Source organism: Aotus nancymaae, unplaced genomic scaffold (assembly GCF_030222135.1).
Source record: "Aotus nancymaae isolate 86718 unplaced genomic scaffold, 86718_ANA_hifiasm-v0.15.2.pri h1tg000019l, whole genome shotgun sequence".
Lineage (NCBI taxonomy): Eukaryota > Metazoa > Chordata > Mammalia > Primates > Aotidae > Aotus > Aotus nancymaae.
The window spans coordinates 13,071,036-13,096,826 of NW_026988431.1; the positions used below are offsets into that span (position 1 = coordinate 13,071,036).

Below are 25,791 nucleotides of genomic sequence, written 5' to 3' on the forward strand. Positions count from 1 at the left end.
CATTTCTAAAGCACAGCAGGGTAGACTTAGCATAATTATTAAGGGTCCTAGAATATTTAGAATGGCAAATGAGCACTGGCTTCAACTTCAAGTCACCAGCAGCATTAGATCCTAACAGGAGAGTCAGCCTCACCTTTGAAGATTGAAGCCTGGCCTAGACTTCTTCTCTCTAGTTATGAATGTACTAGATAACAACTTCTTCCAACCTAAGGCTGTTTTGTCTACATGGAAAATCTATTGTTTAGTGCAGCCACTTTCACTAATACCTTAGCTATGTCTTACAGCTAACTTGCTGCAGCTTGTATATTAGAACTTGCTGATTCACCCTGCACTTCTATGTGATGGAGATGGCTTCTTTTTTTAAACCTCAAGAATCAACCTCTGCTAGCTTCAAAGTTTTCTTCTGCAGCTTCCTCATCTCTCGTAGTTTCTCACAACTTAAAAGAGTTAGGGGCTTGCTCTGGATTAGGCTTTGGCTAAAAAAAAATATTGTGGCTTGTTTGATCTTCTATCCCGATCACTCAAACTTTCTTCATATCAGCAATAGGGCTGTTTTGCTCTCTAATTATTCATGTGTTCACTGGAGTAGCATTTTTAATTGCCTCCAAGGACTTTTTCTTAGCATTCACAACTTGGCTGTTTGGCACAAGAGACCTAGCTTTTGGCCCATCTTGGCTTTTGACCTGCCTTCCTTATTAAGCTTAATCATTTCTTTTTATTGAAAGTGAGAGACATGTAACTCTTCCTTTCATTTGAACAATTAGAGCCCATTGTAGGATTCTTAATTGGTTTCATTTCAATATTGTTTTGTTTCAGGGAATAGGGAGGCCCAGGAGAGGGAGGGAGAGGGAAAATGCTGGTGGGTAGAGCAGTCAGAACATACATAATATTTATTGAATCAGTTTGCTGTCTAATATGGGTGCATTTCCTGGTGCCTCAAAATAATAACAATGGAGAATGGTAACATCAAAGATCACTGATCACAGATAACACTAGCACATATAACTATAATGAAAAAGTTTGAAATGTTGTGAGAATTATCAAAATGTGACATAGAGATGTGAGCTGAGCACATGGTACTGAAAAAAATGGCACCAATAGACTTGCTAAACGCCGGGTTGCCATGACCTTCAATTTGTAAAAAACACAGTATATGTGAAGCATGCTAAAGTGAAGCACAATAAATCCAGATATGTCTGTATATCAGAAAGGTATGACAGTTACAAAAATGCCAATTCTTCAAAAGACGTTTACATTATTGGAACATATCAATAGGCTGAGTCAACAATGACAATTTTGATTAAATAGCTCTTCAACTCATTCTCTAAATAGTACATGTTAATAAACCAAAGTGTTTTAGTATATAAGAGAATTTTTAGTTTTCCCCACAAAAGTACTTCTCAATACAGACAACATTATATCAATTTATTTTGGCTTATGCAGTAAAAATCAATAATTACATAAGTCTCAATGTTCTGATGGTTTCGCAGGCAATGATAAAAATGTATCCACTGCCTTTAAAGGAAGGCTTAAAACTAGATCCTTTTTGAAAGTCTTTTCTATTTGTCTTCAAGCAAACTGAACATCACAGCTGCATGAAAACACATTAATTTTTTCTGAGGCACAAATCAATATACAACGATATGATAAAATGTCAAGCCATTTCTTTCCACGTATACTTGTCGCTACAATGAACCTCTTCTTTCTGCATTTATTCAGTCACACTAGAAAACTGTTCACTCAGCTAGTTGGGGTACTATGTTTAACTTATAACCAAACACCAATGATTAAGACACATCTTACTGGTCTCTATGGGAAACATCAAATGAACAGAAATCTAGGTACCTGAGCTATCCATTCTGTGCGTACCACAGTTTTTCTAATGAGGATTTCCTTGGCACATAGGAGAGAGTAATTGAGAGGTGCAACTTAGTTCCTTCTTGTTTTACAATTTTTTTTAACCAAAGAGAAATATTTAAAAGTCTACGTGTTAATTTTTAATTTAGATTCTATACATTCATTTTTGAACCAAGAACAAGGAGCTAAAAACAACAGAAACAATTGAAAAGGAAATAAAATATAATATTTCATGTTTAAAAAAGAGTCAAAGCTTTGAGATGACAACAGAGTGGTGAGCCACATACACACGGCTGTGACAAAGATCTCTACATTTTAAAAAGTTAATTTTTAAAAGTGATACTCTGTACATCAGTGGTTCTATGGTTTTTAATTTGAGTGTCATAGATCACAAACATTTTAAAATAAAATCATAGAAATCTCATTTCCCTCATCTGACTGTTCTGAAACCAAATCAGATAGGTTGCCCTCTTCTTTTTAAGGGTGCCATAAAATGTTAAATAAATCAGTTAGACATAGGTGTTGTTTAAAAACAGCATGCTAAAAAGGATCCTATGTTATAACGAAGAAATGTACTATTACACAGATCAAGCTTCAGACTTGTAGAAAAGATGTGGCAACTAAAACAAAGAAAAGATTTAATGAGCCCCCATTATGTGCTAGGAACATTGAGCATAATCTATTTTCTTCATATAGCAATCTTCCATTGTCACCATTTTATAGATGAGGAAAATGATGCTCAGAGAAGTCAAAGAAGTTGTCCAACTTATATGACTAGAATTCAAGGATGGTGCTAGATTGTTTCTAGTCAATTTCTAGAAGGTCTTTTCATTGGCAGGGACAATGGGCATCTGGCAGCCACTAGAGAAAGACATTCTTGAGGGCTCCACTGAGTTAAATACAGCAAATCAACTTGTTGAGTAATGACTATTGTCAAAATTTTAGACTCCATGTCCCATTTAAGAACTATCAAACCAGAATCTCTGAGAATTGGCTGCCATAAAAAAATACCATAGACTGGATGGCTTAAACAACACAAATTTACTACCTGAGTTATGGAGGAATTCAACATCAAGGTGATAGGCAACTGGGTTTCTGGCAATGGCTCTCTTCCTGGCTTGTGGACAATCAGCTTCTCACTATGTCCCCAAATGGTAAACACCACACACACACACACACACACACATACACACACAGACACACTCACAGGAAGAGTGAGAGAAAAAGAGAGAGAAAACTCTCTTGTGTTTCTTCTTAAAAGAATACTAATCTTATCAATTCAGGACCCCAACCCTGTGACCTCATTTAGCCTTAGTTACCTTCTTGTAGGGTCTATCTTCAAATAGAGTCACAGTGGAGAGTCTGGACTCAATGGATGAATTTCGGGGAAGAAGACACAAGTCAGTCCATAGAGGGGCACTAGAATATATATTACTTAGGTACCCTAAAGTTCTTACTCTGCTCAGCATAAGACTTTTATACTGGGAGAAACAAATCTACTTAGAAGTTAATAAAAAATAACTTTGAACACAATGATTTCTGTTTCCAGTAGAGTACTCTATATTCATTGAGATATATGTGACCTGTGTGAAAGAGAAATATTATGATCAATAAAGTAATTTAAAAGAAAAATAAAAAGATCTATTATCAGTGATAGAGAATAAATGCAGACATTAAATTTATACCATTTATACAAACAGGTAGAGTAAGATGATTCAAAGATATTTTGTGTCAAATTGTTTAATAAATTGGCAATGGAAAAAAAGCATGCATTTCTATTTCACATTAATTAAAACTTTCACAAATGAAAGATTCAATCTTTAATTAGAATTTTATTTTATAAAAAAATACTTTTTTAGGTAATAAATAAAATTTGGGAGAAAATAAAGTATAATGCCAAGAAAAAAGTCTGCCTTATTAATAAACATAAATAAAAACTTTTCAAACTGATCAAGCTCAACTTACTCATATATGCACAAAAAAAATAAAAGGAGCAGCTGTTTCCAAATTAGATAAATTACTAATTCCTATTCAGTTGTGCTCCCTAAATGTCAATAATCACACTAGACAGAAACATTAAATCTAGACCAAAATCGGTGCTATCACAAAGGTAATTTGGATAGAAATGTATAAATCTGTTTGATACAATGGTTGTATATACCTTATGTCAGATAGCTATATTCTTCATTGAAAATGAAATATCTATATTGTTTGGTAATAAAACAACTAGGTTTCTGGTGGACTACAATTAGGTATATATCATATGATAATACTGTATGGATATATATTTGAATACATATTTAAGTACATATGTGGTATATGCAGATAAAGGCACATAGGGACCCTTCATACATTCACACAGCAGCCACAGCGATCTTTCTGTTCTGAGCACCAAGCACAGTTATTGGTATACAGTAGGAACTACATAAAATAAGTGCATGAATGAATGAATGAATATGTGTATATATTCAGACAGAGAAGTTAATGCTTAAAAAGAAGAATCATAAATCACTTACTGAGGAGAGAGAGAGATTTGTACTTAGAGCCTAGAGTGAGACAAGATGTGTTGAAATTAGCTAGGGATTCCCTAGAAGATGGTACAAGAAAACAAATAATAAATAAATACATAATTTTTTTTTCAGTTATTGAAAGATCCAGAACCACCACCACCAAAACCAAATATTTGTATTGAGTGCATTCTATATACCCAGCACTGTTATAAGTATTACGTATTCATTATCATCTTTAATCATGACCACAGTTCAAAGAGAAGAGATAAGTTACTAGAATCACCCCTTTCTGACAAATGAAGAAATCAAGGCAAGGAGATGTTAAGTAACATTTTCACAGTCACAGAGCTAGTAAATAATACAGCAGTAATCAAAGATAAACAGCCTGACTCTAGAATCCAGACTCGTTCCCATATAATTTGTCATCACAACATTATCGATTATTTCTTTGTCAAAGAGAAAGTAGGCATGGTAGAGAAGGCAATAGAAAGTAAATGGACACACAGTGGGCCTTTTGAGGATTAAGCAGATGGCACAAAGCTGATTCTATAAAAACTTAGCAGTCTAACTATAGGTTAGTAAATGAACTTTTCTGGATCTCAGTGTCCTCATTAGTGAAATGAAGGTTTTGAGATATGAAAATGAATAGATCATGGGGACCCAATATGGATGATGATAAAAATCAAAATTCTTACATGGCCTATTATGCCCTGCATGATCCTCTCTTTATATAGTCCTATGATTTCAGCTGTTCTACCAGGGCTGGCCTCAGAGGTTTGTGACCTGTGCAGTTGCACAAGGGTTGTGCTTCAAAAGGCTTCCTGCTTGGTTTAATGCTCTGCTGTCATCATCTGGAAATTCTTAATAATTTCCGAACTAGGCATTCTGCATTTTCATTTTACATTGAGTCCATAAATTATGTCGCTGGTCCTGCTATTACTCTCCACTTTCTCCCTGGAGCAACTACAGCAGCTGGCTGGATTTGCGCATGTCCTGTATGGTCTTAGCTTGAGCTGTTATTTCTTATTAGAAATACGCCCTTTTTTGCACATTCATTTGACTCACTATTTGGCCATTTTCAGGTCTTCTTTCAAATTTCATCTATCCTATTATGCCAACTATAAACACCCTCTTCAATACTACAACCACCCCACCCTAAAACAGCACCATCACTTTGCTTTAGTATGCTTTTATTTTTCCACAGCATGCTTCAATGTCTAACTAATTAGCTAAATATATTTATTTGTGTGTAATACGTATATGTGTGTACATACACATAATTTAATTTTTTCTTATTCTGATTGTCTCTTCCTCATACAATGTTTACATTTCACTAGAGCAGAGGATCTTTGTTCTCCTCACTGATTTATCCTAAGCATTTAAAAGAGTGTGAAGTCAATAGTAAATAAAAACCAGTTAAATTATTAGTGGCTTTAAGAGTTTATGTAAGGATGAAACATTGTGTCTAAAAGAAACAATGTCTAATACGTTAAATGATCAAAGCAAAGCATGGAATCACCAGGTAGGAAATTATTTATGGAATTACCAGCTAGGAAATTTCACACCCCAAAAGTTCATACTCCTCACCCCTGTAACTCTTGAGACCACAAGAGTTCTGGCAAAGGCAAAAAAGATCACTTTTACATTCATTGCAATAGAACTAAAAATGTGAGACTTTTAGGACAGTCATAACTTTTCTCTTGCTTTCTCCTAATATCATCAGCAGTAAAGATTTTTAAAGATGTCACCAAGTGGGCTATATGTGTGCTTTAGGAGCACAAGACTTTTGTAAAATTGCATTCCTATTTACATAGGAATGGAAAAACCACTCTGAGCAGAAGCAATGGAAGAGTAACTAAAAGAAAAGCAGAATTATCATTTCCTACAATCAACTAAAGAAAATAAATGAAACAAGAATTAAAAGTAACTAGGTCAGGAAAATGTCCCTGGTACCTGTGGGTGGCTGGAGCTCCACACACTGGGGAACATTCCAGTGCCATGTTTCTTCTCCAACTTGAGGTAGCAAAAATTACTCATGCTTATGAAATGATTAATGCATTGAAGTCTTCCAGACTTGACATTTTCAACAAAATCAATCACTCTGAGCCCTTCTAGTTCTCTAAGAGAGACTCCGAATGTGCAAAATGTTTGAAAAGCCTGCTTTGACTAAAACAGTAATTTTCTACTCAAGTTCAGAAATGATAAATCCAAGCATCTCTGATAATGACAAAGCACAATACTATCACGAGGATTGCTCATCTAAAAACAAGTTTCTGCTTTAGAAATTTACTACTATCATATATAATCTAGCTTTGAATCCACTTCAGTTTAAAGTGCTTATGTTTATTAAAAACTTCAGTGATCACCAATGTTTACCTTGTTTCTTTCTAAAAATCATTAGTATCTTAGTATTTATAAAGATTTTAAAATTCAAAGATTGTTAGAATTATATTACTATTTCCTTTTCAAGTTCACTCAAGGGCTTTCCATCATGGCCATTATCATGAAGATCACAATGCACTGGAGCATAAAAACCAACATTGCCTTCCCCCACTCCTGTGGCAGACATAACTAAGCAATCACCACTTTTTCAAACTCATTCTCAAATAGTGTTCCAGTTAATCAAAGCCAATTAGACAGGGGTTGACATAAGCAGGAGAGATATTTAAAATATTTAGTAACTAGTACAGTACGAGTTCTAATCGGTTAAAATGGACTTCCAGTCAATTAGAAGGGACACTAGCTAGTGGACGAGACTGGGGCATCCCTGCTGAATTCAGTAAGCATGAACTACGCAATCAATTTTGCTGCCTTTGTGGTAAAGAACCAGATAAAGGGATGGCTTCTCAATTTTATCACTTCCTCTTTAATGCAATATGTACACTTGCTTAAAAGAAAATATTTGCTACAGTGATAAACTAAATGTACTGCTTAATGGCACAGTGACTAAGCTTCAATAGCAGAACTAACAAAGATAAACCAGAGTTGCTACTTGCCTAGGCATATAGTAATTGTTTAATACATTTGCAAGATGTCTTCAGCTTTACAATCTAACACATAATGTATATTCAAACGACAAAAAATGTTAAAATTATTGTAGTAGAAATTTAGCTAAAGCGAAACAGTTTTGTCAGGATTCCATTTCCATATTTTAAATCTATACTCTCCAAAGTCAATAGACAAAATAATGCTAGTTTAAGCTACTATTTCAGGCTAGACTAAAAAATTGTAGAGTGTGAGAAAGAAATATAAAACTTTAAAAATTTTCCAGAATTTGATAAATTGTACGTTAGAGATTATATAGCTGTTCATTTGTATTATTTGGTCAACATTTAAAAAAATAACATAACTGGCCATAGTGTCTTTCCTTTTAGCTATTTATATTACAGATAGTTATTTTAAAAGCTAAAAATGTATCTTTTAAAAAAGATATAATGAAAAATATGTAGAGAAGTAGGAGAAAGAAACAGGAGAAAACAGAATTATGGAAGTCCAAGAAAGAGAGTATTAAAGAGATAATTATTTCATTTTCCAGCAATATATGTCACACTGTATTCTGGTTTCTGAAGACAGGGAGGGAATGAGTTGCAAAAGGTCCATTTCACACTGCTTACTTTCTCCTGCTGAGATGTTGAATAAAAAAAAAGTAAACAAAGATATCAACAGTTCAGAAAACTTTCAATGGTGACATACTTCAAAGACAATAAAACAGAAGTAATGTAATAAAGGGTGATGAGTAATTACTTTAAAAGGGAAGGCAGGGAAGCATTGCTAAGGCGATCACATCCACATGATAATAAGCCATGCACAGACCAGGCAAATAACTTCTTTTTGTTTATTTGTTTTTTATTGAGACGGAGTCTTGCCCCGATGCCCAGGCTGGAGTACGGTGGCACAATCTCGGCTCACTGCAACCTCCACCTCCTGGGTTCAAGCAATTCTCCTACCTCAGCCTCCTGAGTAGCTGAGATTACAGGCCCACACCACCACACCCAGAAAATGTTTGTATTTTTTAGTAGAGATGGGGTTTTACCATGTTGTTCAGGCTGGTCTCAAACTCCTGACCTCACTGCTGGGAATAACTAGACAGCAGTAAGTACAGTCCTTAAAGGAATGAGGAACTGTACCAAATGAAACAGGGATGTCACACATACTGAGGAGTAAAACATAACGAGTGAATCTTGAAATAGGAAGTTATTCATTTTTTTATAGGGATGGGGTTAGATAAGGCTAAAATTTCAGAAAATCTACCAATGAAAGAAAGAACAACAGTTAGGTGCTAAGGCTGAGCTAACATATAGCTCAGCAAGGTGACAGTATCTTGGTTGGTTGCTCAACATTTATCAAAAAGAAGACTTAGTGTTCATAGACTAAAACTATTTGACCAATTTGCTTGATAAATCCTAGGGGGAAAAAAAAGGTATAGAGAAAGCGAATGTAGACTATGCTTTCTCAACGTGAGAATGAATAAAATAAATTAGTATAAAAGAGGTTAGCCTTACTTCACTGATATTACCACGGAAGTCCCTAATAACTGATCATGAGAGTTTCTCGTGAGCCAGTCAGTCCCAGTTGTTTGAGGGGCAGGAGGGAAGGTCCATAGCTATTTTGCAAAATGTTCCAGGAGCCAGAAGTATCCCAGGAAGGTGTGTATTTCACAAATAACTTGAGAGAAGTTTTAAAAATAACTTACCTCTTGATTTTCCATTAGTTCTTTTGAGAAGGTAACTGTATCTTCCCATTTCAGACCTTGGGAAATCTGAAGGAAATTACCTGCCCCTTTCAATATCATGACTAAATTTTGAGTGGCTTCTGTGGACCTAGATGAAAGAGGTAGGAGACTTCAAGCGGCCACTGAGCGCAATGCCACTTTCTACCCCATGGCGGTGTTCTGGGTTATGTCCATTTCACCTTAATATTGTGATCACGCTGTGTAATTGGAAATCCAGTCCATTGTTTCTGGCTGAATGCTGGTAACATGGTTCTTGGGGTGAAAAAAAAAAAGTCCTGATGTGCAGCATTTGCAAATTTGTATGGGTTAAAGATTTTCTAGGGCACTGCTTCCTGAGGAATTGTGGGGGAGATCATGAGAATTGGGAAAGATGCAAAAAAGTCAGCTCATTAGCTGAAATCAACTGGTTTGTTCTGCGGGGTGTGTGTGTGTGTGTGTGTGTGTGTCTGTGTGTGTGCGTGTGTGGCCTACTAAAGTGGTAGAACAAAACACTAGTAGAGGTTTAGGCAGGTGGTTGAAAACAGAAAATAGGTATGCATTAGAGATAGGGGTTAAAGCTTGTGCTTAGTTAGGCCTTGGTCCAAAGGGAAGTCTCGCTAAATGTAGACAATAGCAAGAAAGAGATAAGGGCAAAAGGTGGTTCATAGGAAACTCCAGCTATTAGAAAATTGAGTATAGGATGTGTGTGTTGTGGAAAGGATTAAACCACACAGAGGTGTTATGGCATGATATAAGCAGATAATAAAATCAATATTTAACCATTCATGTTCTCTGTTTAAGGCATTTTACTAAGCAGCTTGAATCAACTGTTTTAGTCTATCTACAGAACATTAATATTCGGGAGATATTTTTATAGATGAGGAAACTGGAGCTTAGATATTTAAATAATTTGCTAGTTATTATAGCAATATCAAGCCAAGCAATCTTAAATGCCAGTTTCTCTTATTATATTGCCAGCCGCCTGCAGCAGGGTCCAAGGCTTTCTTATTTACCACTGTGTCCCCTGCGGTTGGTGGATAAAAGGTACTCAGAATGTATTTGCTGAAAGTTGAATGTTTCTTGTTATATTAGTGAGACCCAGCTGGCTATATTCTATATTAGTCAGTTAATCTTTTAGTATCAAATTAAAATATAAGGAATAACAAATTAATAATCACAGGGCACTTTATTTAATAAATGATACTCAACTTATTAAGGTAAGTGCATTGAAGGAGTTGCAAATTCATTCAAGAGAATTCTTACTGGAGACTATGAAACTAATATGACAGGATTTTCCTGGATTAATGTGTTGAAACAGTGCATAAACCTAAGAACCATCTTTTCCACAGATCTCTCTGGTTCTGGAAAGACTGAATTTGCAGCATCTGCTGAAATGAGGCAAGTCTTATTTGTAAACAACGTATTTAAATACTAGCATTTTATATAAATTAAGATAAATCTGCTAAGAAAATTACATTATCACTTAACTTTGCAAGTAGTATGCCTAAATCAAATCAGAAATAAAAATGAAAACACTGGAATTTTCTGTGAAATACTAATTATGATGACTAAAAATATTTAGAAATAACTTTTAGTCAAATTAAGAATCTGTATCCAAATACTTTCTCACTCAAAATGCCACGTGTTGTAATGAAGTGGAGAAACCAGTCCACTGCACTTTAACCACTTAGTTGATTTCAGCTACCTTTGTTTTAAAACTTTTATGTCATAAAATAAGCTTTTGTTCTCTTTCACAGGTAGGCAATGTAACCTCTCCAACAAATATTTATGCGCAATATGTTGTGTTAGATCACATTTTTTGTAAATATTCCTGTCTAAATTTTAACACAGGGAAAATACATATTTTCTTACATATGTAGAAACTACCCCCATGGTTATTATTCTCAAATATGAAGGAATTATGGGCTGGGTGCGGTGGCTCACACCTGTAATCCCAGCACTTTGAGAGACCGAGGCTGGCTGATCCCCTGAGGTCAGGACTTCCAGATCAGCTTGGCTAACATGTTGAAATCCCAACCCTACTAAAAATACAAAAATTGGCTGGGCATGGTGGCACATGCCTGCGGTTGCAGCTACTGGGGAGGCTGAGTTAGGAGAACTGCTTGAAGCAGCGAGGCAGAGATTACAGAGAGCCAAGATTGCACCACTGCGCTCCAGCCTGGGCAAAAGAGCAAGACTCCATGTCAAATAATAATAATAATAATAATAATAATAATAATAATAATAATAATTTTTTAAATGAAATAAGCAATTATGGAATTGCTTTGTTAACTTAGTTAGTAAACAGAGTTCATGAAATGAGAAACAGAAGGTCACATTGGGCCAAGGGGGTTTATGCAGAATTTTTAAAAATTAACAACAGCTATATACAGCTGTGTTCACAGTCATTTATCTCACACTTGCGCACTGTTGCCAAAAGATGGATTTTACAAGAGAAAAATAAGAGAGACTGATAATATGCAAAGCCACTTTCATCATTGAAAAACTTCGAAGTTCACATTTCTGTGTTGGTGAGACGGTAACTTCATCTTACCATTCAGAAAACAAAAGTTTAAGTACTACAATTCCATTCCACTTCCCTAGCTCACTGATATTGTTACTTATAACAGCAATCATTCAGAGCCAAATGCATATAGCTCTGCCTTTGCCATAACACTGATAAGTTTGCTTTTGTTTGAAAATATTCAAAATTAAAGAGAAAGACAAAGTTTTTCTAGCAATGATGAAATAGGCATCTGATTGTAGGTTATCCAAAGATTCCATGCAGTGGTTATATTTTTTTCTCTTCAAGATTTTCTGACAAAATATTTGATACAGTGTTCAGATTTTATATATTAAGGTACTATATATTGATATTTTACACATAAAGACAAACAATGCTTTTCAGGCCCAACTCAACATGATTTATCATTCTGCATTCAAGAATAAAACATGTCATTCGTAATTTTTTTGAGCTTTCAGTTTTAATTAAAGATATGATCAAGGAATTATGTACATTTTATTTTTAATCATACCGGCCTAGGCATTTTCTTCCCTAATAACTCATATTTGTCATGTTAAACAGAAGACAGGAATGTTATATTTAGATAATGCAATAAGTATAATAAAAGTTTATACTTTCAAATCTTGATATGTTGTTCTGGTGTTCTGGTAGTTTCTTAATTTCTCCTGTTTACATGTGTCTACTTTCTGTAGGATAATAATAGCTAAAATTGAAAGACTGCTAAGTGTCACGCACTTTACATAGTTCGTATCATTTCTTCCCCACAAAAGCCACTAAAGTTGCTGTTACAATTCCCCTTATATAGATGAGAACACTGAGTCCTAGAGAATGACCTGACACCTCACATTTGTGCAGCTATTAATGAGGGATGCTAGTCTGGGCTGTTGAACTCAGCTCTCTTCAGAATAGGGTAGTGATACAGATTTTCATAATAATATAGTTCTGTACAGTTAGTGAGCTGTTGAAAATAGTTTCTCTATAAAACTGCATTATTAGGCTTATCTTTCAGAAAAAAAAAAAAACTTTATAGAAGGAAAAGATACAAAATCTATAAAATGTATAGAAATAAGAAAAATCCCCTGCTCAGTAACAACATGGCAGAATCAATCTGACCAATGTATGGAAAATATTAAAATATGATTTGCTTTTCTGCATCTGCCAGGGTTTCACAAAGGACAAAAGAAATAATTGCCTAAGAAGTGCATAAAAGCCATATGTTCTATTTATAAAATTGACTAGACATTTTCAGCACTTACTATCGATGTCTTTAACCCTGAGAAAATATTATAGTTGATATTTACCTTTTAATAAAAATATAAATCACTGTTTATTCCCTGAAGCTAACCTTACGCATGCTAAATTATTTATGTATCCATTTTAATATGTATTTTGCATCTGACAGGACAATTCTCCTTAGGACCCTTTTACTGACCCACCTGTCATTATGATGGGGTAAACAATGTCACCTTTCTAGTGCAGGATGAATTACAAAGAAGTTGTAAAGTACACCATCCATCATGCTGGCACTAAGTAGGTTTTTGAAGCAGATCTCAGACATCAGAAATGCTGTTTAGACGGTTACCAGAAAGCACAAATTGGAAGCTTATACAAAATGGTCATATGATGAATGGACATGACAGCTCTTCAAAGAAAAGGAGCACTCCTCTTCTACAAATAACCTTGTCAAAAGCAAAAAGTTGTGGGAAGTTTTGCTGGCAGTCAGACTAGAATAATTTAAGAACTTGTTAATGGCCCTGCCAGATAGAAATTCATGCAAATACAATGTACTCAAAATCAGAAAGGAAGTATGCCTGAATCTTTAGCAGCAACCACTCAAGCTTGATTTGAATTAGGGAATGATTTAAAGAGATACAGAAAATTCACCAGCGCCTTCTCTATTAGAATATGTGAGTTTCAATAATATACCTAAAACAGGCATATAAAATATGTGCAGGTATTCTATATGCATATATAATAGTCACCTAGAAGTTGCTTTTGAAAATTATAATATTGATATAATGAGTTTTAAAGAATATCAATAGCATATGCTTTCTTCATATAGATATTTAAATCAATATGTATTTAGTATAATAGATTTGCATTATTAATACAATTTAAAAATAGTGTCTAATTTGCATAATTAATTTATCAAATTATGTTCTTCAAATACAAGGTGTTAGTTTCATCCATATTGCATTTTGGTTCCTTTAACAATCTCTTTTGTTTAGGCTTAATATTTTAAACATGAACTGTATTTCTACATCTACAGTTAACTTTACTTTCTCCCTTTTAACAGCTGCTTTTTAAAAGCGCTTTTTTTTTAACTCTTCTTTATTTCAAAAAACGCAGTTTTAATACACTTACAAATGGTGGGAGGATTCTAAACAAGGACTTAGAACTATGGAGATTTGGACAATTCCACAAATCTGTAGTAGAGGTAGATTTTATTTTATGTGTAACAAAGGGAAATTTGAAAACTTATAACTGTTAAGTTAAACATGTAGAAAACTCTCAGATATATGGTTACACAGGAACATAAAAAAAAAAAAAACACCCAGTTCCATTAACAAAATGATAAAGACAATTAACTTTGTAAAAAAATAAATGAGCCCTCTTTGACAGTGAACAGATAAAACCACTGGTTGTTTTTCTTGAGTTTTTCGTTTTTAAATTGGCTCTTTCAACATAATGTCAAATCCTTAGAAACAGGCATGCATTGTCTTAACTGTAAAAGATAGAGACATACGAGAAAGTGTTACTGAACTGTACCTTTTCCCAATTGTCCCAAATGCTATAATAGAAATTGTCATACAACATGCCCAGAAAAACAATACAAAAGACCATTGTAATAGACGCGTACACACACATATTAGTTTGAAAGTTAAAATATACAAAAAAGAGCCTGCATGGCCAAGACAATCCTAAGCAAAAAGAACAAAGCTAGAGGCATCACACTACCTGACTTCAAACTGTAATTACAAGGCTACAGTAACCAAAACAGCATGGTAATGGTACCAAAACAGATATATAGAGCAATGGAACAGAACAGAGGCCTCAGAAATAACACCACACATATACAACTATCTGATCTTTGACAAACCTGACAAAAACAAGCAATGGGAAAATGATTCCCTATTTAATAAATGGTGTTGGGAAAACTGGCTAGCCATATGCAGAAAGCTGAAACTGGATCCCTTCCTTACACCTTACACAAAAATTAACTCAAGTTGGATTAAAGACTTAAACATAAGACCTAAAACCATAAAAACCCTAGAAGAAAACACCAAAAGTGATGGCAACAAAAGTGCAAATTGACAAATGGGATCTAACTAAACTTAAGAGCTTACGCACGGCAAAAGAAACTATCATCAGAGTGAATAGGCAGCCTACAGAATGGGAGAAAAGTTTTACAATCTATCCGTCTGACAAAGGGCTAATATCCAGAATCTACAAAGAACTTAAACAAATTTACAAGAAAAAAAGAAAAAACAACCCCATTAAAAAGTGGGTCACAGAGATGAACAAACACTTCTCAAAGGGAGATGTTTACGCAGCCAACAGACAGATGAAAAAATGCTCATCATGACAGGTCATTAGAGAAATGCAAATCAAAACCACAATGAGATAACATCTCACACCAGTTAGAATGGCATTATTTAAAAAAACAAGAAACAACAAATGCTGGAGAGGATATAGAAAAATATGAATGCTTTTACACTACTGGTGGGAGTGTAAATTAGTTCAACCATTGTGGAAGACAGTGTGGCAATTTCTCAAGGATCTAGAACTAGAAATACCATACGACCCAGCAATCTAATTACTGGGTGTATACCCAAAAATTATAAATCACTCTACTGTAAAGACACATGCATACATATGTTTATTGCAGCACTGTTCACAATAGCAGAGACTTTGAACCAACTCAAATGCCCATCAATGATAGACTGGACAAAGAAAATGTGGCACATATACACCATGGAATACTATGCAGCCATAAAAAAGGATGAGTTCGTGTCCTTTCTAGGCACATGGATGAAGCTGGAAAACATCATTCTCAGCAAATTGACACAAGAACAGAAAACCAAACACACGTTTCTCACTCATAGGTGGGAGTTGAACAATGAGAACACATGGACACAGGAAGGGGAATATCACACACCAGGGTCTGTAGAGGGAAGGAGGGCTGGGGTAGTGATAGCATTAGGAAAAATACCTAATGTAGATGACGGGTTGATGGGTGCAGCAAAACACCATAGCACATGTATACTTGTGTAACAAACTTGCATGCTCTGCACATGTACCCCAGAACTTAAACTATAATTTAAAATTAATTAATTAAAAAGAAAGTTAAAATATATTGTTTTTAAGTAAACTGGCTTCTTCATTGAACTCAAATATCTTTTGTGCCCTCTCTTGACAAGAAAAAGAAACAGGAAAAGAAAAAATAAAAATGGGGAAAAGAACCACATATATTTGGATAAGAAAACAACCGTTTCATTTAAAGGGATCTAAAAAGACTTCTACCAAACATCTTAAACATATAACCAAAATGCTGAGAATACAACTGATCCTTCTCTATAACTCAGATTATAAATGGCAGAGGGGCTGGGGGTAGAGAATACTATCGACATTCTTAGAATTCAGATTTCTATTTTCTAGGCCCTGATAATTGGAAACTGTCAAGGAAATAGAAATGGTGTTCAAGTAAAATTTATGGAGGCTGACTTAACCTCCACAAACAATGACTGCTGAATTTGAAAAAAGATATTAAAATACTTCAGGTCTGAATATATTTTAATTTTAATCACATCATAATTATAGGGTCCTTATAAACAAATCAATCTGTGGCTGCCTGGAATTTGGTGTGGTCTAAAAATATCTAGAAGACAGAATAAGAACTAATCTTACTTTTAAGAACTGATCCCTAAAGAATCTGTAAGAAGTTTGAAGCTACAGAATTTTGCGAATGCACCTTTTTAACTTATGTCTTAAAATATTAAACCTCTACATATTAGTAATATTACATATATTTTAAACTAAAAACTTATTTTACATTAAAAATGAGATTACATTCAGTTGTGTGAAGGAGTCTGACAATGGACACTAAATAGCCAAACATGTATGACTCCTATACACTACTTGAACGCAGGACACTTTCAGGTGAGGCTATCAAAATAAAGAGTGAAGAATATTTACATGTCCATCCTACAGCATCATCTATTAGAATAAAGGAGTTGATTAACATTTTTGTGATTCAGTCATGTCTTTTATAAAATATAAAAATCAAACATACAATTATGTATAATACTTTGTGTCCAACATCTGCACAAATATCGTAGGAAAGTGAATTTGCCCACTATTGGAAATCTAGGGCCAAACGGATTCTTCCAAAAGATCTTTTCCTTGACTTTCTTTCCTCCATCACCCACCACCTCCATGATTAGGAGGGTTTGTCAGTGGTGATTATGAATCAGAAATCAGAAGTATACAATATCTGTTAATATCTTTCTTTTTTTCTTTCTTTTCTTTTCTTTTTTTTTTTTTTTTTTTGAGAAGGAGTTTACTTTTGTTGCCCAGGCTGGAGTGCAATGGCATAATCTCGACTCACTGCAACCTCCACCTCCCGAACTCAAGCAATTCTCCTGCCTCAGCCTCCAGTGTAGCTGGGATTACAGGCACCCGCCACCAGGCCTGGCTAAATTTTTGTATTTTTTTAGTAGAGACAGAGTTTCACCATGTTGGTCAGGCTTATCTTGAACTCCTAACCTCAGGCCATCCACCCATCTTGGCCTCCCAAAGTACTGGGACTACAGGCGTGAGCCACCACGCCTGGCCAATATCCCTTTTAAATCAAGGTAAACAGATTGTTACTGAAGGGTTCCTCTCCCATCTCTCCCTTATTATGCATAAAGTCCTGAGTATAAAAGAGTAGTCATCGAAATTTAATTTTCCTGATCCCATGAATCTCTCCATTATACAGTAAGACCAACCAATATATGCTCCTATAAGGGACTTTGGGAAGTTTCACAGTGATAGGATAATCTCTTTTCTTGGTCTGTATGGAAACTGGACAGTATGAAAGTGCAGGGGCATTAAGGGAGATGTTTTTGTTTGTTTTTGAACCCATATCTAAGAAATTATTTTATGTAAATTAATTTATTTAATTTTATTCTACCTTCAATCCACTGGGCCCAAGGGGTTACTACAGAGGGCCATGCTAACAGGAATACAAGTTTTAGTTTCATGACCTTTGCATATCTCCTCCTTCAAGGAATAATCAGTGTTCACCAGAGGAAATTGAAAAGCGAGGAGATGGGGAAGATTCCAAGGATTCACTCAAACTCCTGGTGTTTTTGTAATTGTTCTGTGTTTTAGACATGCTTTTGTTTAGGAGAAGAAATGACCTGAGCCAACTGGGATAAAGAAGAGGTTGAAAATGCATGTGGCTTAGGCAGTTAGGAGTTTTAGAGAAAATACCGGGGTAATTTTTAGAATCTTGGCTTAAGGCCAAAGCTTCTGAATCAAGGAAAGAGTGACGGTTGCCTAACTCTATTTTTACTAATATATAGGTGTGTTACCATTACTACCTACCAGAAATAGTATAACATTAATCAAATCAAATTATATGAGTCCTACACTAGAAATATGGCAGACATTTAATATTATATTAAAGTTTAATTAATGGTAAGACTTTTCAAGGTGGTAATAGTTATATGCAGCTCTTTGGCTAAAAGTCAAAGTATGATACATACAGAATAGAATGCTAGACTGCCAGAAAATCTGCCTCTCCCTCCCACTCCCTCAAAATATATTAGGAACAAGCATTTGCTATTATTATTTCAAGTATTTACGCAAAGTAATTTTAAATTATTTAAAATTCCATATGTTAATCATAGTTCATAATAAGTTAGATTCTTAAACATTTGTGCCATTAACAACAGTCAGAAACATAACATTATCTCATTGTTATTAAATGAGGCAATCTACAGCTTTAAAAAAAAAAAACTTATTTATTAAAATTGTATTTTTACATAGAGTTAGAAAACTTGCCCATGTAAAGGAAACTGTTGACCAATTGCACGTTGTCATATCTAACGTGTATATTGTTCTTACTACAGGCTATGCTCTGTCCTCCTAGATTTACATATATTAGTTAATTTTTTCTCACAACAACCTTATGAGTTGGAACTATTATTGACTCCAATACAGAGATGAGGAAACTCAGCCCCAATTTCTTCCCCATGGTAAACTAACAGTGAGTAATTGGGGACCTGAGATTTAAAACTAGTCCATGTGGCTCTAGAAGTCTTACGCTTAACCACTATGCCAAAAAGCACTGCACCATAAATCTGCTGACCCAAAAAAGGTGAAGAAATAATACACACCTGGCTTCTTATCACATGTGTTTTCCATCAGGAAAGCAAGAGAGCTGTGTTTCATATCTTAAATGTGTTAATAGGCCAGGCTCGGTGGCTCACGCCTGTAATCCCAGCACTTTGGGAGGCTGAAGTGGGCGGATCACGAGGTCAAGAGATCGAGACCATCCTGGCCAACATGATGAAACCCCGTCTCTACTAAAAATACAAAAAATAGTCGGGCATGGTGGCAAGTGCCTGTGGTCTCAGCTACTCGGGAGGCTGATTCTGAAGAATCGCTTGAATCCAGGAGGTGGAGTTTGCAGTGAGCCGAGATTGCGCCACTGCACTCCAGCCTCGCGACAGAGCAAGACTCTGTCTCAAAAAAAAAAAAAAAAAAAAAAAAAAAAAGTATTAATAATCATATCAATTTTCCACTTAATTTATTTTGTGTGTACACAATCTAAAAACACAACCTTCTCCATTTATTTTCCTTTCTCTGTATCAATGTATTAAATTTGGCCTCTTCAAAGTCACAGAATGAAATAGACTTGCACTATATGGACAGAGCAACATGTGAATGACACAGTCACACATTCAACACCTTTGAATTAAATTTTTCTAACATGTTTTCACTTTCAAAAATACAACAAGAAAAGGGTCAGGAGGGCCAAATCTTCCTTTTCTTTGCTGGTGCCTCCACACTGAGACTATTTAATGGTTACTTTCATATGCTGCATCTTGCCAGTTAGTTCAATTTAGATGAAAGCGGTTGCTTTCTAATTCCATCTCACTGTAAAGGACAGAGACAAATGGTTGTATTACCTTGAGAGTTCCTCTGGCAGAATAGGCTGCATACGAGTAGAGTAGGTCTTGGCTGCTATCTTTTCTGGCTTCTTCACCACAAGGCTGGCCATCAGGGTGAAAGCACTCACCACTGCTGCTTAGAGTCACAGTGCTGGGAGAAAGGCCTGGCAGATTCAGCAGCACAGAGTAATTTACAAACTGCACATCTTCTAGGCCCAACGAAGTCCACTGAGTCTTAATCTTCTTTGAAACTTCCATATCATCTTCACTTCTATACAGTTGTACCAAATTTCTGAAATAAATTTTAAAAGAAAACCTTTTTTTAAAAGGATGATTCTTTATTCTTTTGAGATATGACTGCTCAGTATACAAACAATATTAATGGATGCTGTGGGATATTGAAAGATGAATGAGACAGGACCCTATCACATGAAACTGAAACACAAATCAAAGCGGAATGAATTAATTACTTAAATTAAGAACTAATGATCATTGTGGTGGCTCACGTCTGTGATCTCAGCACTTCAGGATGCCAAGGAGGGAGGATTGCTTGAGCGCAGGACCAGCCAGGGCAACACAGCAACACCCTGTGTCTACAAACATTAAAAAAATAAATTAGCTAGGTGTCCTGGTATGCACCTGTGGTCCTACCTACTTGGGACGCTGAGGTGGGATGATCACGTGAGCCTGGGAGTTAGAGGTTGCAGTAAGCCATGATGGCACCACTGCACTCCAGCTTTGTGGACAGAGCAAGACCCTTTCCAAAACAAACAAAGAAAACCACGTAAAGCACTATGGCATTGCAGAGAAGAGTGAAATTAATGCCAAGTAGTTCTCCTATTAATTCTGATCCTTCTATCAACATAAACATAATCCGCTTAAAAGTCAGTTCCAAAATCTAGGTGTCATTCCAGTTGGGACATTTCTTTGTTATAATAGTTAAGGCAATTTCATATGATATGATATGATTGACATATAGCTATTGCTCTTTAAAATAATACAGAGAGAGCTCTTTAGATATCAATTTTATGCCAAATTACATGATGCTGTGAGCACAGTGTTTTTCAGTAAACTCAAAACAAAAACACAGATTGCCAAACCAATATGAAATTAATTTTTGTGTTATACTTTCTGTACTTTGTATATTTATTCCTATATATCTATCCCATAATCCAGTGACACTATTTTTGCTTATGACATACTACACGCCAGGCAAAATCTATTAAATATTTTGTATAGTACCTAGAAGAGAATCAGACATGAGGACTTAATAAAAATAATTTAATCCAGATAAAGTTTTTTTTTTTTTTTTTTTAATTTTGTGGCTGAAATTTAATAAAAAGGGACTAAAAAGGAACAATTTCCTTTTGGGGCAAAAATGTATCTTCTTAAAAGAATTTTATTGCTATCCAAGCTATTACTTAAGTGTTTATTTTGATGTTATTGCCCACCACATTATTTTTCTCACTTATTTCCTCTAGGATCCTGTTTATTCGACAACTCCTAAACCAGGCTTGTTTAACCTATGACCCGTGGGCTGCACGTGGCCCCAGGACAGCTTTGAATGTGGTCCAACACAAATTCATAAGCTGTCTTAAAACATTATGAGACTTTTTAAAAAGATTTTTAAAATTTTTATTTTAGCTCATCAGCTGTTGGTAGTGTTAATGTATTTTATGTGTGGCCCAGGACAACTCATGTTCTTCCACTGTGGCCCAGGGAAGCCAAAAGATTAGACACCCCCTCAACACTATGTGCATGGAAAAGAAACAAGAAACAGATACAATAGTTGTAAGAAAGCATTACAAGAGATAAAAGGTAAGTCTGATGCCACAGCTTAGAAGCTGGCCTACACAGGAAGATGCAATAAACACAGTTACTCACTTATCTCTTATCTTTTTGAAGCTACTCCTATTTTTGTTTTCTTCCCTCTTCCTTTATTATTATTATTATTTTTTAATATCTACTTGGATCAGTCAACAGAGCAACCTACATTTTATGGAAGAGCTGGTGAGAAGAATTCTATTCTTTTTCATTCCCATTAAGAGTGATCTGCCTTCGACTTTGTTTCACTGTTGTTACTTTATCTGTTCTCTACCTTATCCTACCCCTTTTCTCTATTTTGTATTCTCTCTGTGTATTTGGGATAGGGCAGGTAAACTGAGTTAAAACAACACAATTTTGACAGGAAAGTCATTTATTTAGAAAGGTGCATCAAAACTATTCTTTAAAATTCATATAAATTGAGGTTTTAAAACACATATTTATATAAACATAGCAATATATGGTCAACATTGACAAAGAGAAGAAAAATGTGAAGATTGCTTTAGATTTTGTTTGCTCCTGTACACAGTTAATTGATGAATAAAAATACGTCAAGGCATGTGCAAGATGTTCAATTTATCAATCTTTTTGTTGGTCTCAGTTGCTTTATGGTGCAAGCAACTGAAAACATGGAATGTTATATAATAGGGCCTCAAAAGGCAAATGAAATACTTCTTTTAGAGCTCAACTGAAGAATTAATAATTTGTCCCAATTGTGGAGAATTTCTAAATATTTTTCAGTACTAACCTAAAATTAATGGATCAAAAAATGTATATAGCCTTTACTTCATTTTTATACCATCATTTTTAATATGATGAAATAATTTAAACACATAAAGAATATACAACATATACAATGTATACAATATATAAAGAATAGTGAAAGGAACCACCCAGGTTATGAGGTAGAACATCTCTAATATTATCAAAGCCCCTGGAATCGTTTTTCTCTATTGAGTCACTTACCTTGATCCCCAAGGTAAGCATCGATCTGATTTTGTTGTTTCCCATTGTCTTTTTTTAATAGGTCTATATACATATATGCATATCTCTTTAACAATTTGTTTAATTTTAGGGATTTTACTTTTACATAATTGGTATCTTATATATGGTTTTCATATTTCCCTTTTTTTACTCAGTATTGGTTGTTTGAGATTCCTCCAAGTTTTTAATCAATTTTCCTGAGATAAGTATTTTAAAGTTGTTTTCAGCCTTTCACTATTGTAAACAATGCTGCACTGGATATTCTCTTTTTTTTTTTTTTTTTTTTTTTGAGAAGGGGTCTAACTCTGTCGCCAAGCTGGAGTGCAGTGGCGAGATCTCAGCTCACTGCATCCTCCCACTCCCGTGTTCAATTGTTCAAGCGATTCTCCTTCCTCAGCCTCCCAAGTAGCTGGGACTACAGGCGTGTGCCACCAGGCCCAGCTAATTTTTCTACTTTTAGTAGAGACAGGATTTGACTATGTTAGCCAGGATGGTCTGGGGCTCTTGACCTCCTGATCCACCCGTCTCAGCCTCCCAAAGTGCTGGGATTACAGGCATGAGCCACCGCACCTGGCCTGATATTCTTATTCATGTTTCCTGATAAACATATGCGAAAGTTTCTTTAGGCAAAGAATTATTGGTCCATAAGGTATGCAGCTGTGTAACTTTAAAAGCATATTACGAAATGCCAAAATGCTTTTAAAATAATTTTGATTACACTCTTGCCATCTTTTCATGAGAGCTCTATTTCCTCCATTCCTCACCAATACTTGGTATTGTCCATTATTTTATTTTACTTTTTTATTTTGTTTGATACTTTGTCAAACAAAGTATCACTTTTGTAGTGAGCGTAAAGTAATATTTTATTATATGTTTAACTCAGAAGTACAAATGCTGGATTCCAGGATATACTAAATAGTTTTCCAAGGCTTCCTTTACCACCCTCTGCTCCTGTATCTAATTTCTGCTCTCCAATTAGAGTAAAATTGTATACCATTGTGGTTTTAATTTGCATTGCATGATTACCAATGAGGATCTTTTCATGCACTATTTAGCTAGTCATGTTTCCTTTTATGTATAATAACTGTTCTTGTTTTTTGCCTAGATTTATAGAAGTTTTTGTATGTTCTGAATAATCTTCTTTAGGTCATATGTATGGCACATATTTTATCTCAGTTTTGGTCTTCTCTTTTTATTTGCAATGTATTGTCTTAAGATAAGCAAAAGTTTATAATTTTAATGCATAGAGCTTTTAATATAATTGTTTTCACATTTTCTGATGTGCTTAAGAAATCCTCAATCCTGTGTCCTGAAGTTACTTTCTTTTTTTTTTTCATAAAAGTTTTAAAGAGTTGTTTTTCACATTTCAGTGTTTACTTGGAGAATGGGTGTGTATGTGAGTGCAGGTGTGTGGTAGGAGACAGGAATCCAATTTCACTTTTTTCTAACTTGAGTCCTAGTACCCTTTGTCAAATACAACCTATTAATGTGCAATCACAACTCTGCCATACATGAGTTGCCATATGTGTTTGGATCTGTCTGGGTTCCCAAATCAATTCCATTTTTCTTTTTGTTCCATATCCATAATAATGTGCTGTTTTCTTTAGTACAACTTTATTATAGGTCTTAATATTCAGAATGAACAAGCCACTCTACTTGTTCTTCATCAAGAAATCTTAACTATTTTTCTTTTCTCTTCCATATTGGAATGAACCCACTAATTTCCATGCCGATATTGTGACTGGAATTACATTAAGACTAAAGCTCAGTTCAGAAAGAAATGCTATCCTTATAATAATATAACAACAAACCCTTAATATTATTGCTGTAATCTGAATGTTTATTCATATGTCGAAATCCTAACCCCCAAGGTGATTATATTAAGAGGTTGGGGCGTGTTTGAGAGGTGATTATACTATGAGAGCAGAAAACTCATGAATAGGATCAGTGCCCTCATAAAAGAGGCCAGAGGAAACATTTTTGCTCTTTCCATCATGTGTAGACATAGCTAAAAAGCACTGTCAGTGAGGAGGCAGGCCCTTACCAGAAACCACATCCATTTTGATCTTCAACTTCACAGACCCAAGAACTGTAAGATATAAACGTCTGTTGTTTACTTGTTATCTAATATAAGGCATTTTGTTATAGCACCCGAACAAATTAAGATAACGGTCAAGTGTCTGGTCAATGTTAACGAACATAAAAATATGTTTTAAAATTTGCTGGTGTAGAGGAATACTATTCAGGTGTTCTATAAAGTAATCCTGCTAAACTGTATTTTTAATTATAATAATTTTCTTCCATTTTTCTGTGTAAGAAATTATACCATATGCAAAATAATTAAGGTTTTATTATATCTCTTCTAATTATTTAGAGATTTAACTTTTTTTGTATTACTACCCAGGCTACGACCTGTAGAAAATATTTAAAGGAATGACTAATAATGTGTGATAGTAGACATCCATGTTGTATTGTATGCGACAGGTTAAAGATGTTCCTTCCATTTTCATGTTGTTAACAGATATTTTATGAATGCAGATTAAATTTTGTCAGAAATTCTGATACTTTTATTAAGACAATCATCTGTTCTATTTCTTTAATTTGGTGGATTACATTAACAAGTTTTTTAAAATGTTAAACTAGCATTTTTAAAATAAGCTGGACTAATAGAATGAATTATAATTTTACCTATTATTTGATTTCTTTTGCAAATATTTTATTTATTATTTTTGCATCCATTTTTAAAAGTAAATTTGGTATGTAATGTTCCTTTCAACTATCACTTCTGATTTTATTTGTAACTATACAAATCTCATAAATTGAGATAGCAAGCATTCCCTCTTGATCTATCCTCTAGGAGAGTTTCAATATTATTAGAATTTTTAAAAGAGAAACTTTTAGGACACATGCACACGAATGTTCATTGCGGCACTGTTTACAATAGCAAAGACTTGGAACCAACCCAAATGCCCATCGATGATATTATTGCCACAAGGAAAATGTGGCACATATACACCATGGAATACTATGCAGGCATAAAAAAGGATGAGTTTGTGTCTTTTGTAGGGACATGGATGAACCTGGAAACCATAATTCTCAGCAAACTGTCACAAGAACAGAAAATCAAACACCACATGTTCTCACTCATAGACGGGTGTTGAACAATGTGAGCATCACACACTGAGGTCTGTGGCGGGGAACTAGGGGAGAAACAGCAGG

At 34.8% G+C, this 25,791-nt stretch overlaps 1 protein-coding gene across 8 annotated transcripts in view; it reads right to left on the reverse strand.

Moving 5' to 3' along the window:
- Nucleotides 1-25,791, reverse strand: part of NAALADL2 (N-acetylated alpha-linked acidic dipeptidase like 2) — a 1,216,540-nt gene that overhangs the window by 554,261 nt on the left and 636,488 nt on the right. For all 8 annotated transcript variants that reach the window (XM_064378623.1, XM_064378621.1, XM_064378622.1 and 5 more), the window contains one exon: nucleotides 19,783-20,056. In XM_064378623.1, the coding sequence (XP_064234693.1) occupies nucleotides 19,783-20,056 (274 nt within the window). The remainder of the gene's footprint in view (nucleotides 1-19,782; nucleotides 20,057-25,791) is intronic.